At 39.4% G+C, this 16,300-nt stretch overlaps 1 protein-coding gene across 2 annotated transcripts; it reads right to left on the reverse strand.

Moving 5' to 3' along the window:
* Window positions 1-1,716: 1,716 nt before the first annotated feature.
* LOC113023643 (multidrug and toxin extrusion protein 1-like) lies at window positions 1,717-11,524 on the reverse strand. Of its 2 annotated transcripts, XM_026169856.1 has the most exons (16): window positions 11,289-11,524; window positions 10,615-10,716; window positions 10,457-10,525; window positions 10,086-10,234; window positions 7,924-7,966; window positions 7,061-7,105; window positions 6,856-6,953; window positions 5,679-5,776; window positions 5,072-5,253; window positions 4,881-4,989; window positions 3,648-3,723; window positions 3,269-3,338; window positions 3,043-3,175; window positions 2,289-2,383; window positions 2,148-2,211; window positions 1,717-2,075 (listed from the first exon to the last, which is right to left on the reverse strand). In XM_026169856.1, exons 1-16 carry the CDS (start codon window positions 11,469-11,471, stop codon window positions 1,831-1,833), a joined length of 1,761 nt encoding a protein of 586 aa, XP_026025641.1. In that variant the 5' UTR covers window positions 11,472-11,524; the 3' UTR covers window positions 1,717-1,830. The 2 variants fall into 2 exon arrangements, with proteins under 2 accessions (XP_026025641.1, XP_026025640.1); XM_026169855.1 differs by having other exon boundaries at window positions 1,717-2,211.
* Between the last annotated feature and the right edge of the window lie 4,776 nt (window positions 11,525-16,300).

The raw sequence follows: 16,300 nt of genomic DNA on the forward strand, positions 1-16,300 counted from the left end.
TTGTTGCTTCACCACTAGTTTTCTTGATCATCTCTATCGTCCAGCTTCATCAGAAACAGAGTGTTAGAGAGGGTAAATGACAATATTTCAAGGCTTCCCTGAATTTCTTTCCTTCTGTGAACACAAAAAACTTATAGTAAAAACTGTATTATGCACTCAAACTCCCACTGTCTTTCTGGACCTCAGCTCAGGATGTGACTCTATTGACCTCTTATATGCCTCTTGTATAACAGGATGTTGGCTGACTCCTGCTGCCAGCCCTCGAGTGGACAAGCCGCTTGTCTTGGAAATGAGTTATGTCAGGTCAGTTGGCTTATTTGAACAGTCATCAGGAGGAACAATGCCACAAATTTTGTGAGCTAACAAGAAAACCAAAACATGCTAAATCACATGATTAAGGTCATGCACCACACTGTGCTGTGATTTGTTATCGTCTTCCACATTTCGTTTTTATTGGGTCTCATTTCTCAAATTGCAAATTCTCCATTCCTCTCCGTGCATCTTAGTCCCTGAAACTAGGTATGTGGCAATGGATTGAAGCAGGGGACGCAGGTTTCCTGCTCGTCCTAAAGTCCACAATCAAGATGATTGTGCTCGCACCGCATTGACAAAGGAGTCAACCACAGCCCGGTACTCTCTCTCAACACCCACACTGATCCATCCAACCACTGCAGAGTCATCAGAAAACCTCTGAAGATGACAGGTCTCTGTGCAGTGGCGGAAGTCAACAATCCAGGACACAAGAGAGGCATCCAGCTGCATTTCAATCTGATGCCACTACTAAAAAAGTCCAACAAAGACTGTTCTTTTTAAGGAAAATGAGATCCTTTAATGTCTCATCTGAGATGTTGTCTTTGTTTTGTAGTTTTATTGAATGATGTCTTTTCGCTGCCTGGTTTGGTAACCTGACGGTGAAGAATAAGAATAAGTTGGGACTTCTGGTAAAAACTACTAGCAAAATTTCAGGGCGCTGGCAAGATGGACTTTTGGCTATTTACAACAAAAATGTGCTTAGGAAGGCTCATTCTATTGTTAATTGTTTGAACCATCCACTTCACAGTGAGTTTGAGTTGTTGCCTTCTGGGCGCCGTTTTTGAGTACCTTTGAGGAAGACCAAGACTCCAGGTTTCTTTTATCCCTACTGCATCCCATCTCCTTAGTGGCAAATGACCATCCTGTGACTTTCTATTACTATTATTGTCATTATTATTTTATATTATTGTTTTGTTTACTTTTATTTTGCCTGCTAAACTAATTTCACCCTGTGGGACAATAAAGAATTTGAATTGAATTGGCTATGACAGAGTGGATAATGTCACATGTGGGGTTAGCAGAGGGAGGCACAGAAACAGCCACCAAGATTAGATGGGTAAAAAACCTGACTTCAGAGTCGAACTGTGCTAGATTTGCTATTATGGACATTGATAATTAACAGTACTGGTTGTTTGATGAAACTGTCTGAGAAGATGTCATTTATTGCATGGGCTGATATGTATCTGAATGTGAATCTAATCTTTATTTAAAACATATAATTAGCAAACATTAATAAACACTAAAAAAAACCTTATATGAAATCAGAAATACAACTATTATTAGCTATTAGCTATAAATAAATATGCTATTTCATACATAGTTTCTGTAAAAGACACATAATTAGACAGAAGAGATAGCTAAATTAAATTAAATTCTTTAATTTTCTTTTGGTATTTCTGATATCTTTTTGTGATATGTTGATTAAGGCAAATAAAATAAAAAGTGGTATTTTTTGTGTGCACACTAAATATACTAAGCGTGTATGTATATACACAACAATACATTTAACCCATTACATCATTTGAGCAGCGGGGTGAGGACGGTGTTGGTAATGACTCCAGCAGCGAGGATGAGGATCATGATGAGTATCGCCAGGCCGCGCCGTACCACCAGCTGTGACACTGACAGAACATCTCCCACTGTAGTGGTGTTGGTGGTTTGACTCTCTTCTGGTATTTGCACCTCCATGTATACGTGGTCCACCCCGGCGCTCTCACCACTGGATCCAATAGTACTGATTGGGGTCTGGATGTGATTAGAGTCTAGGGTTTGGAAAGAGAAGCATGAATAAGACACTGTAATAATGGGATGTTTCAGCCAGTTTGCCCACTCACCTCTATTTTCCATCTTGATCGTGTCTTTTTCTTCTTTGATGCGGACTCCCGCTCGCACTTCAGCCTGATCAGACACAACAGTTAATGACATGCTTTGATGAATGAAAGTGTGATAAACTGTCAATAGATGCAGGTGCGCACCTCTTCAGCAGCCTTCTTCCAATCGAGTTTGCACAAAAATGTGATGAAAAAGATCGACTGCACGAACACGCAAACCGTAAGGCCTGTCCAAAATCCTACAGCAGAAAAAACAGAAGAAGAAGAGTTTTAATAGTTTTTCTGACAAGCAGGAAGTACATTTAATTTCTGACCGCAGCACGCATTTGTCACAATCCACCTGTAACCTGAAAGACACAACATACACTGGTTATATATAGAGATGTAGATGTGTAGATGAATAGCAGCATATGGCATATTATGATACGTCTTTAGCAAAAACTAAGCAAAAAACGCAAAAGCGAGGTGCTTTGCTTGGGATGATGATTGTGGTGTGCATTGAAGTTTGCATGGCCCAACATCTCCTCTTTATTCTTGTCTGTCCAAAGAACATTGTTCCATCAGATGCAATATTGCAAACCTAATCCATGCTGCAATGTTCCTTTTGGACAGAAGAGACTTTCTTCTGTCAAACCTTCATGGACAGCAACAAATGCTTCCCCAAAGTCACTGCTGATGTCTTTCCTCCCTGGCATTATTATAACATACTCGACTAGAAAACTACCAAAATGTCTGGTTTTATTTAATGAATATAATACAATTTATTGTTATTATATAAAATTAGGGATAAATAAAGTACGACATATCTTATTTTCTCTTGTCTTGAATATGTAATATCAATCCAATGCTATGAAGGAAAACAAAGGAGCTTGGAATGCCACCCTCACTCAGTCCTCACCTACAACCCCCATTTTGGCTGCAAACATCAGAGACACACCAGTGGGTAAGCCAATAAAGTAGTACCCGACCAGGTTACACAGAGCACCAACCGACTGTTTTCCTACACCTCTGACAACTCCTCCAGCCACAGCCTGTAAACACAAACACAGATTTCTCTGAATCACATTTTATATTTGACAGTATTAGCCTGAAATGTCGATCACTGCTGTAAAATCATTTCTTACCGCAATTGCATCACCAAGATGCAAGAAACTAAATATCAACATGAGGTCAGAAACCCTCTGCAAAATATCGCTAAAAACAGTGTGCAGTTTCAGCTTCAGTACATCTGTCTGTACATTCACAAATATTGTCAAACATCAAGAACATATGAAACTTAATGAAAACAAGACCTTTAATACAATGGGACACATGAACAATGAATTTATTTGATTATAGCACTCACATAGGCTTGTTTTATTTAACTGAAACTAGATAACAAGGGCAACATGTTTCTGAGACAAAGGTATAAATGATTATCTTGAATAATACATGTAATTAAAGAAGCAATAAATAAGAGAGGAACTCTTCCTGGAATCAAGGTTAAAGGTCAAAGATACTTACGGCTCTGATGTGAAAATGTATCCGATGACATCCTTTGAGACGCCAAAAATAATACTAACAAAGCATGCAATTATGACTGCAATGAGAAAAACCATTTAAATATTAAAATCACAGGAAAAACAGAAAAACAAGGAACACAAAAGGTGGCCAACTTTACAGTTTATATACAGTTGTGGTGAAAAATGTACTGTAATTTCATTATTCTTCTTTTTCCAAAGTGGAACGATTGTACAGCATTCACGTTTAACAACAAAAACAAGTTCAAAAACAAGGCACAAGTTGAATTTATGTTAACACTTTAGAACCTAAACCATGATATAACTGCCAGAAATCTTTCATTTTTTGATAATGGACTGTTTGTTGAACCTTTAGACAAAATATATATCAAATTTTAATCAGCATATATGAGGTTTAACTTGAATCACATTCGCTACATGAGCGATATTTTTGCAATTTAGTCATTAAAATGTGTCATGCAATTTAAATCATTTGGGGGGGGGGGGGGGGGGGGGGGGGGGGAGTCACGCTGATGATCACAAAAAGGCATGTATCAAATACGATACGCTGGGATTTAAAGGGTTCAAGTTTAACTGCAGGCTCAAAATTACATGAAGTATACATAGTCCACAAATTTATTGCAGCTTATTCAACATGTGTTCTAATGCATATCAACTACATACTATTTTGCCCAGGGTCGGGTAAACAAACTGGTCCATAATAGGCAAAAGGTCACTGGTTCAATTTCAACTGGAGACAAATCCCCTTTGGGACTGTGTCAGGATGGGTATCCGGCATAAAACTGACCAGATCAATCATGCAAAGCTACCCCCTGTGGTGACCCCTTATGTTGACGGAACAGCCATGGACCCTGTATGGGTTGTGGAGGTACTCGAGCTTCCTCCCAGACCAAAGAAATGCATGTTAGGTTAGTTAATGGCTCTAATGTCACTGTATACATGAATATGAATGGTTGTCTATCTCTGAGTTGGCCCTGTGATGGACTTGGCACCGAGAGTCCACCATTAATCTACCATTAATTGGCTACACTGTTGGAAGGTGGCTGGATGGATGAATAGTTCATTTATATTTTATGAAATGTATTCTACTTCATATTCTTATGTCATGAAGCTCAGCATGAAATAAAACTAATCCTGCTACTGCTCAGTTAGCAGTATTTTTACTTTTTTCTGTTCATTTAACATAGAAAATAATACTTAGTGTGTTGGTTCTTACATGCACAGATGATGGGGACTTTGCACGACAGCTTGGCCTGCTCGATGTTTCCTGCACCAAGTGCATTCCCAACCCGTACGCTGGCAGCACTAGCAAACCCTAATGCAATCTGTGGGAAAATCCATGTGTAATTCCAAAATGTAATGCCAGGTCAACATATAAGCAAAAGTCAAAAGGTTCACTGGAGTTACCATGTATGCAGTAACAGTCAATTCGTAGGATATCAAGTGAGCTCCCAACTCGGCCTCACTGATCACACCAGCCAGGAATCCTCCCACTTCAACCACCCACCACTCCAGACAGAGCATGAGCATGCTGGGGACAGCCAGCCGGGCAAAGGGTCCCCACTCCTGGAGACAGTCGAGGGACCAACCTGTGTGGGTCAGAGTGACTCTATATGTCATCTTTCAAACTATTGGTTTAAATTATGATTTAATTATGGGCCTCGGATCAACAATTACTAATGAGGAATTTGCATAAATCAGACATTACTATTAAACAATATTTAAATCCCACACATTTGAACTATTACAGAGATGTCTTGAAGTTTATTGGAACCGCAGTGTTAAAGAATAACCTCTCCTCCACACTGCACTCCACAGTTATAGAGTATGACTATTTTTGTCAAACATTAAACTCTTGAGTATTTATAATGGAAAACTTCAGGTATGAAAGGCCAAAAGCTAAATGATGCAACATGATGAAATTATTGGACAGAATTGGAAATAAGGCGAACGACACAGCAAAATCAAAACATTTCAGCAAGTTCAGGATCCCCGTAGAAGTAAAATGACTGACCTGCCCATGTGGCCTTATGCAGACCTCTCAAGTACATGTAAATGAATAAGACCGATGCCAACAAATACTGGGAGATGGCACTGGCTGCTGCTGATCCACTAGAAGATAAAAACATTAGAGATTAAAAGAAGGAAAAAAAATGAACAATTAAAGCTCCATATTTACAGGTGACAATTCAAGCACCCTAAGACAGGCTTCAGCCCCCTGTAACCCTGTAAAAAGACAAGTGAAAGAGGATGGATGGATGGGTTTCGAATTTGCTGTCAGTTCATTATTCCTTTGAGGTTTTTGAGAAACAATTTATATTCATGTTCTACATTTTGTTATATATTTTTTTCAATAGTGCCGCTTTGTATTTCCTTGTGCTTATGGGTTTTATAGTCTTCCGAAGCCTGGTATTGATTTCTTATTAGATATATGTTGTTTGCTTCAAATTAAGCACTTTAAACTAAAACCACTATCAATGTGTATGCCTGTTACATCTAACCCTTCTTTCCTTCCATCATGTGCAGACAGAGCTTTCAACGTGTGGCATGAACTGGGAATTCATAAATTAAAAGACGTGTAATCAAACGATACCTTCATGTCATTTCAACAATTAAAAGATAGATTTGGAATACTGTGCAGCCATTTTTTAAGATATCTTCAACTACGAAATTATATCCGCACACATCTGCCACAGTTTGAAAGCATGTTGTCTGATACCTTGACACTGACACTAAAAATATTACTGTGCTCAAGCTCATGATGTTATGGTCCTGAATCGGTGACCCAGTGTTTTGTGTATTATTGGTGTTATTCTATGATTTCATCTTTGTATATGACTTCTAGCCTTCTGAGTTCTGTTTTTGTATTTTAGTTTTGAGGGTTTTTTTCTGGTGCCTCTGTGTCTAGTTCTTAGGTTTAGTTCTGTGCCCAGTCTGTTTCCTGTTTTACTTTGACGGTCAGTGTATTCTCGTCTTTCAAGTGCACAAGGATCAAATGCAGGACACTTGATCCTTGTGTCCTGCATTTGGGTCTGCAAATTTACCAACACACCATAAAACCTGTGGTAATTCACCTAAATTCACTGGATCATGAATTTAGATAAAGAATTTAAAACACATATAGTTTTCACTGTCTGAATTGAGGTTACATTCAACCAATGATGTCACAGGAATGATGGAGGAAAACTTACGCAACACCCAAATCCAGCTGATGGATGAGGACGTAGTTGAATATTGCATTAAAGACATTTCCGATTGCTCCAGTTATAACTTGAGGCCATATAATTCCCTGTACACCAAAGCACAAAATACAAATAATATTCATGTTAATGTTTTAAAAGCACAACCAGTTATTAAAGTAATGTAGGCCATATGCATGCTTCAAAAGCACTGCACCTGATTTTGAAGATACCTCCCCTGCAGATGGTACATGAAAGCAGCCTGAAGAAAGCAAACATTAAATTATAAGAGACTCGTTGACAGAAGTGAAGAACAAATTTGAGCACATGATCGGATCTTAGGTTAATCAGCACGCTAACACTTTTCAATGAAAACAATGAACATGTCAAATAATTAGTAATAAATCAAAGAAATAAAATTTATCACAGATTCTATACATTGATACACCTCCACTGCAAGTTATTAACCCTCATCCACTTTGTCTGATAGTTTATGCCTCAAAGTTCAACCAAGAATAAATGAGAGGGGGGCATCAAAGTTAGAGATTGAGCAGTATTGTTGAACAATGTAAATCTCCTTAGAAACGAATACCAAGTCAAACATGATAAATGGTGAATGCACTGATTCTTATAAAGTGCTTTTCTAATCTCTCAGAGCACTCAAAGTGCTTTTTACAACACGTCTCATTCACCCATCCGATCCTTAACCTCTTAAGCACCAACGCCCATAGATCTGGGGACAAAAGGGAGGAGATCACATATAGGGTTAGGTGAGCATGCCTAAGTGCTTTTTATCTAACATTCACACTCCAATGGATTCATTGGAGAGTAACTTGGGGTTACTATTTTGCTGAAGGACATTTGGCATGCAGACTGGAGCAGCTAAGGGGTCAAACTACCAACCCTAACCCTTAGTAGATGACTTTCTCTACCACCCCGTGTGCTGAGGTGTGACCGATGCTCTCTGGACCTTAAATAGCACTGCATCTGTTGTTAAGACCCTCAGTTCTGGATATCAACCTGCCTTTTGTTTAAATATTGAACACCTTCCAAATCTGCATCAAATCCTGTCAAACTCACCGGCAGAGCGGGCATGAAGATCTTCACATAGAGCTGGGAGAGGCTTCATGTGGAAATGAAAAAAACAAAGTAAGCCTGTGAAACTGATGATGGTGACATTTGACTGCACATAAATTAAGGTTACATACCATTTTGCTTGTTCTTTTACTTCATTCTGCTCATTACTGTTTCATGCTGTGTTACACAATGGTGGCTTTAATGCGTTATGCTGTAAAATAAGCCCACCAATGATGGTGCTTCCTTTTTATACTTATTGGGTCCAACTAATCCCAAATAGTTTAGACAAACTGAAAATGCATCTCAGGTCTCAGGATGTTAATTATCTTTTTAAAAGTTTTTGGCAGCTTTATCCAAAAGTCAAGGCACAGTAACAATGTGACAAACAAACAAACACAGCACGTAGTTTAAGTAGTGTTGGGTTGTAAACCTGTACAAGGATCTACTGAATTATTTCTCACAGGTCAGAAATGTGTGCAGTAAGAACCAGCACACATTTCCATGCATTTCCACTGCTGAGTTAACAGCTAGTTTCTGCTGCTACAGGTGGTCAAACTATGAGGTTTGGTATAATGTGCTTTTCGATTACTGCATTACAGTGACGCCCCGTTTATCTCGAGTTACGTTCTAAAAATATGTTGTTTTTAGGCTGTAAAACCCGTCACTACACCCGAAAGACAAAACGCCAAAACACAGACTTAACAACGTGGTGTATGCTGTACAGTGCAGCGAGGAATGCCCGGACCTCTACATTGGAGAGACCAAACAGCCACTTCACAAGCACATGGCCCAACGTAGAAGAGCCACCTCCACAGGACAAGACTCAGCAGTCCATCTGCATCTTAAGGATAAAGGTCACTCTTTCGAGGATGCCAATGTTCACATTTTGGACAGAGAGGACAGATGGTTTGAAAGAGGAGTGAAAGAAGCCATCTATGTCCACTGTGAGCGACCATCTTTGAACAGAGGCGGGGGTTTACGACACCAACTCTCTGCCATCTATAATCCAGTTTTGAGATCCTTCCCAGACGCCTTAACGCCCACTCACATCCTGGGCCATCTGATCTCATGATAAGGTGGGGCCAGGTTTCACAATGAACTCACCCGAAACTCTGGCTGATTGGGACCCACACCCAGTTTCACACCTTGGCTCAGGCGATTAGAGGATCATCAGGGGGTCCTTTTGTCCCTCTGTGGGGGGTTACTCCCACTAGGTTTATATCTGGGACTCTCCACCATTTGACCTTAGAACTGAAGAAGCTTCTCGGATGAGAGGTGAAACGTCTTCAAGCAACTTAAAGAAGTCCAGACGCTTTTCTTTGCAAGCTCCTTTGACCGTCACTACACACTTTATACACTTTTCTCTGACAGGCATGAACATTTTCACACTTTTCTCTCCTGTTTAAAGACTCTCAAAGTTCAAACCTTCGTAGAAAAATAAGTCCAGTATTAAAGAATGAAGCCAAAGATCAAACCCTGTTTTTATGTCCAGAACATGGGAATAGAGCAGCTGCCAGAGAATTAAACATTAATGAATCAATGGTACGGAAGTAGAGGAAGCAAGAACAATGAGTTGAGTAAAGTTTAACTCATCTGACTGTTTTGTTTTGCCTAATGCCTCATGGTCTGAAAAATACGGTAACTTCTACCTTCCTTTAGCATGTCCAGAAGTTCATCATTTGTGAGATGGTTAGCATCTTTCTCTGTATCTTGGGTGCTACCGCAGGTGCCTTTGACGGTGCAAAACGTTTCGTCGACATTGTTGTTTTTGTTGGGGAGAAAACTTACAAACATACAGTACAGCACTTCAGAGTCACACTGCTAGTGATCGAAGATTTATGTAAATTTGACAAGCTGAATGCATTCTGTACTGTACAGGAGACACGGCACGGAGGAGATCGATTGACAATGGACAGCCGATCATGGACACAATGCACTGTGAAAACAGAAAAACAAAAACAAAAAAACATGCAAAATTGCACAAAAAAATCCGCGAAACAGCGGAAGGTGAACCGCAGTATAGCGAGGGACCACTGTATTTTTTGCACAAACTAACAGTGCTTGGCATTTTGCATAATTTGTGTTTCTTTAAGAGTGAGACAGACACATGCTCAGCAGTGTCACAACATCCACGCGTCTGTTATTGCTGGTTAATAACAGCTCACCTGGCGACCTCTGGACTCTGTTTGACAGCAAGTAGGAGAGGCTCAGTGTTGATGAGGATGGCCCAACAAGGGAAACAGGCCAGCAGCAGAATCAGAACTCCCCTCTGGAGAATCACACCCACACGCTTCAAGTTACCGCTCCCATACGTCTGCGTGAAACAGGTAGACAGACGCTCGGGTGAGAAAAGTTGGAAAACACAGAATCCCACCAAAGAACAAGGGTATGACTGATCATAGAAAAATAACTCCACACAAAAGCTCAGTGTTGAGATGTTTAAAAGGGCATTCCAGGAGAACCTGGGAACCCAGCTGTGCTGCTTGTGTTTGTCTTGGTTACACAAATAAAGTGAAAGCTCTGGTGAGGACCCTACCTGAGATATGAGGGTATCACAAGTTAACGACAAACCGGTGCCAATGGAAATACCAGTGACGTTAACTACCTGCAAACGAAACACAACATGCATAAAGTGGGGTAAAAAATGATGCATATTTACAGTTCAACAACAAAGGCACTGAAATGTCTGCTCACCGCAATTGATAATGCTACAGCTGCAAGTTCAGTTTTCCCCAGGTGACCACAGAACACCGTGCTGACAAAACTGATCATGAAAATCATGAACTGGGAAATGACCTGAAGCACAGAAGAGGAGATACTGACTCTGTGTTGTATTTAGAAATACATTTAAAGGAAAAATAAATAAGTAATGAATATGGTTAAAACATTTAGTAACTTAAGGATGTTAAACATATAGCAAATATCTAAAATAGATGGATACTTCCCACAAGGGAAATTTCTGTGTTACAGCAGCACGATAAAGAGTAAAAATAGTAAAAACATAAGCAACTGTATGTTTTGGGGGCTTAAAGAAAACATGGAGGAATTTGATATGTAATCCAAATAATGCATAAAAACATAGTAACTTAATTTAAAATTAAATGATTGTAATACTAAACAGATATACACAGTACAGTCCTACAGTGCTTGAGGTCCATTCAGAAACAGGACTTCATAATAACATAAATAACATTTAATGTATTTATTAATAAGACACTAAACCAGGGTCCAGGTCCCACGTTTAAATCAAATTACAGTTTATTGACACATGGTGCATCTTCTGTAGTAAATCCGTTCTTCCTGTCAGTAACAACAGACAGAGAGTGTGACAAACTTCAAATGAGCTTCAAATTTACACACAGTCTTACCACTGGTCCCGCCAGTTTGGAAAGTTGCACAAGCTCATTGCGGTAAACTGACGGAATAAACCGAGGGACACATATGTGGCAACAGCCTCGGGAGCTCTGTGCGCAAGCAGCCGCTGCACTTTCCTTTAAATCCTCTTTCACTGCCTCGGTGCATTTTCCTGTTTTTTCCCCAGAAGAGTCCATAATTGAACAAATACAGATCCTCTTCACAAACAGCTCTGGGTGATTTCTGTCACTCAGGCAGAAGAAAATGTTGTTGGTTTGATAACCAGCGCAGGAGTCTGAGGAGGGGCCAGACACATACTGTCCTCCTCACCTTACAGCCAACCAACTCTTGACTCTGTTTAGGTGTGATTTCTGCTATTGCAAAATACTCAATACACTTGTACAAATAAAGCATTCACTTACAGTTGATCATTAAAATGACAGTTAAAAGATGCTGGTGATATTCCTTAGTAAATGGTAAATGGCCTGTATTTGTATAGCGCTTTTACTAGTCCCCCCTAGGGACCCCAAAGCACTTTACACACCCAGTCATCCACTCTCACATTCACACACTGGTGGAGGCAAGCTACAGTTGTAGCCACAGCTGCCCTGGGACAGACTGACAGAAGCGAGGCTGCCATATTGCGCCATCGGCCCTTCTGGCCAACACCAGTAGGCAGTAGGTGAAGCGTCTTGCCCAAGGACACAACGACCGAGACTGTCTGAGCCGGGGCTCGAACCGGCAACCTTCCGATTACAAGGCGAACTCCCAACTCTTGAGGTACGATTGTCCCCTAATCCAATCGAGGAAAGGCTCTAATCCTTCTGGAAAGTAGCACTTTCCAGAAGGATTAGAGCCTTTCCTCGATTGCACTGGGTCCTTCCACCTGCAAATAAAACAGGGTCCAATGAAACAGAGTGAGACTGGATGAGGTTGTAACTAAAGTAACTAAAGGTAGCAAAGGATGATTTATTTACAGAACATAATTAAGGTGAATGTGTATGTCAGCAAGTCAGTAGTGTAAAACGTGCATGAGCATGTGACAAGGTCAGTAAGAATCAAAAACACATGTTGTAGCTGAGCCAGTGTAGTCTAGGAAGCTGGTGTCCAAACCAAACAATAGCAGTGAGGAAAGGATAACCAGAGAGCAAGGGAAGGATCTGCTGCAGGAAAGAGGGAGCTTTTATAGTTAAACTCACTGGGCTTAGCTGTACCTCAAGCAGCAAGCTTCTTTAATCAGCTCCTGCAGAACGAAGCACAGCACAAAAAACAAAACAGAGACACCCATCACCTGGGGTCATCAAAATATGCAGCGCTCAGATACCAGAATACATCTTTATTAAGTTTCACTGTGAAAAAATGACTCAAAATTTCATAAAAAAAGTCTGTTCCACTTGACAGAGTATTGCAGATATTCAAATATGATGCAGTGAAATGAAAACAAAGCTGAAAAATGGCTCTTCTTTTAAATGTCATGTAAATAAAAGCGCTGGATACTGACAACAATATAAATCTCTAAACAATATTTCCCACAAATATTTGAAGACTTTTATGCAACAGACCTCAAATGGCTTGAAAATGCAAATGATTAGAGGTAATTTGTCTGGCCCTGAATACGTAACAGTCTGCTCGCTGCATCACAAAACAGTTACTTTTTAACAGAGAAAAGAAACACTGTCATCCCAGACTTGAACTGAAGATGAGAAATAAATGAACAGCTGAAAACGACTGAACCAAGATGGGGCTGAGTGGGACAGAAGTCATTACCACAGGTAGCTCAGTGATGAGCTCTGTGCTTGTCTCTGAGATGAGACTGATGACTTACAGTGAGCTCTGAGTGACTTCAAAGAGACGACTTTTTGACGTTTGCTTCAATAAGATTCTTATTTATGTATTTATTTTACAGTGGAGCTGTTTAATCATACATAAATACACACATTCACACTTAAAGCTGCCCAGTATGACCAGAAGACAGTGATTCATAAATTATCAAGTGACTGCTTCAATGCTTTGCAGACTCTTTATTGTTACATTATTATGAATCAGGACAATACTTTTACACAGCAACTTCCTCAGAGGGTTTCAGTTACCTGGACATTTAAATTCAGTAGAATCACCAGCATAAAAATATAAAACCAAAATTTTTACATTTGATTCTGGAGAAGTGGAGACGAACAGGTGAGCATCAGGGAGCAGGGTCAGGTCATTGATGGGAAACTGAGTCAGTCTGAGGGTAAGTGTTACCATGGTAACAACCCCTTGTTGTGAGAATGTCACACACTAGAGGAGCAGTTTATTAGGAACACCTGTACACCCGTTTGATTGTGATTGTACAAAGACATGCAGATATGGTCTTATTTACCATAAATGATTGTCAAACGTAATTAGACAGACAGGGCAAAATTTAATTAAATCCTTAATCTTCTTTGGTACTTCTGATTTAGCTTTTAGGCAGACAAATCAGTTTCTATGCTTAATGCTACAACAAAAATACCCCACAGTTCACAAAAAAATCCTACTAGAGACATGATTTTATCAATTTCAGAATCCTCCCATATGGAACAGATATATATAAAGCTTATAAAGTTTGTATCTGTCTTGTGTGAAACTTGTATGAAAAGCATATAAGAGTGAAAACAGATATAAGATCCCTTGAAAAATTATATAATGAAACTTGTATGTTTTGGATACTTCCTAAAACAATGTATGAAAGTAATGAGAAAGTGGCCACTTTCATGAGTAATCACATATAAGTTTCTTGTTCTTGAGTTACAGCATTCATGACATTTTCAGAAAATGTTACCTCTGACCTTGAGATCAAAGTCACTGAAATTCAAACTCATCCAAGAATTTTAGTAGCTGCACCGAAGCTATCAATTTGAAAAACTTTAAACCAACCTGAGCCGCTGAGTTGTGGCATCATGTGACATCACAGTCATATTTTTATTCTGAAAATACAGACTGTAAAGAATGTTACCTTTGCATCAACAAATCTGTAAAGTCTTCAGTAACCCAACCTGAGCTGCTGAAATATGGCATCTTAAATATCACATTCCTTCCACCAAAACAGACCAAGTGCCCAATCTGGAACCAGTTGCACCTTACAATAACCACCAATGAGTCACAAATGTAGCCTGGGATTCTGTCCTTGATTTCTTTGCATTTTACCATAATTTTTTTTACTGTTATAGTCTGTTCTCAAACTGAAATGTGACCTGGATCTCATCAGACACCATGGTCCTGCACCAACACTGGAAAAAGCTCAAGAGAAAAAAGTTTTATAATGTATAAAGATGCACAGCGCCTTCTTTTTGCTTCAAGAGCAGGTCTAGTCCCAGTGAACAGAGTGTGCCTGAAGACATCTGCTTTCTCATACTTCTGTTTTGTATCTCCTTGTTTTCACTGTCTTTATACAGGATTGTTGATAAAATGTACATTAAGTTCTATGAGTCACAAAGATCAACTGTCATCAAACTGATTATCATTATCAAACAGTGGCCTCATTTTACACACATTTTCATTAAAGGCCTTAATAAAGCTGTCCTTTGTTTACTACATATTCCGCCTTTTTCATCTTATTGAATTCATCTCTGTGGCCGGACACTGTAAGACGGGGCACAGACTGCACACAGCTGTTCCTCTGTTGAATCAACAGTGTAAGTAACCCTCCCACAAAAGAAGGTGCATTTTTATTACTTAGATAAACTTTGTGCTCCAACTCATGACTCTATTTAAGGGTGATTTTTGCTGTGAGGATTATTCATGTTAATTTAAAAAAAAAAAATCATTATTACAAGTAGCTGATGAGCCACAGCTTCCTTGGGGATTTTACAAATCAATGGCCTGTAATTCTTTAACACAGTGAAATTTAGGGAGTTTTTTTTAACAGGCTGTATTTAATTGATCTGGTATGCAACCTGATGAAAGTCATTGATTGATAGCAGAAGTTAGGTGAAGATGGAAGACTCACAATGAGAAATTTGGGAGTAATACTGGCCTTAAGGCAGGAAGTAGTATAGGAGATATGTAATGGAAAACTCGATAAAGCTCAGATACCAGATTAGCTGAGAATCTTGGACCGGTTGTCAGGATCCAGGTTTGCTGTGTGACCTAATAAAAGTGATCTTAACAGCAAAAAACCCCAAATTATGTATATATATAATTTTTTTTCAATCAGCAGAAGACACAGTAAGAAACCCAGACTAGATTAAGGTTAATTAAGATTAAGGTTAATTATTGAAGGTGTTAACAGGAAGCTTGGACTGTGCATATTATTGATAATCGAGTCAGAGAAGATGAATGTTCTGAGTTGCTTGAATGTATTGCCGCTTCATGTGAACCTAGTTCAGCATTTTATCATTTTTATTCATAATTGTTGATTTAATTGGAGGGATTGAAACTGGAACAAATCTGGATTGTAAAGCTATGTTTTCTGAGAGCTAATATACTCAGCTCACAAGAAAAGTATTTATACTCTAAATTTACACATTTTTCTTTTGCACATGAAATTTTTTTTAGTTTTTGTTTTTTTGCCCAGTTGACCGTTAAAATGAAAGTTAAAAACTGATGCCTCAGTGCTAGAGTGGTTCATGTGCTTTTTTTTTTGGTTTTTTTTTAGCACACAGAGCTTAGATATTAAAATGTATCTGTATTAAGTTACATTGTGACAGCATGACTCCAAGCACCATATTGTCTACATGACAAAGTATTACAAATATATAGTGCATCCATCGATCCTTCCTCTTCTGTTTATCCTTATCAGGGTTCCTCCTAGGAGGGCTGGATCCTAGCTCAGCTACCATATGGCGAGAGGCAGGGTTCACCCTGGACAGGTTGCCAATCTGATGTAGGGCTAACACACCGACAGGAAACCATTCACTGCTTAATCATCAATTGACCTAACCCCACTAACAGCATGTCTTTAGACTGTGGGAGGAAACTGGGCAGAACCTGCACCAACATGGGGAGAACATGTGAACTCCACACAGAAAACCTGTGGCCAGAGGGTGGAGCCAAACTCAGGACC

The sequence above is a fragment of the Astatotilapia calliptera genome, chromosome 6, assembly GCF_900246225.1.
Source record: "Astatotilapia calliptera chromosome 6, fAstCal1.2, whole genome shotgun sequence".
Lineage (NCBI taxonomy): Eukaryota > Metazoa > Chordata > Actinopteri > Cichliformes > Cichlidae > Astatotilapia > Astatotilapia calliptera.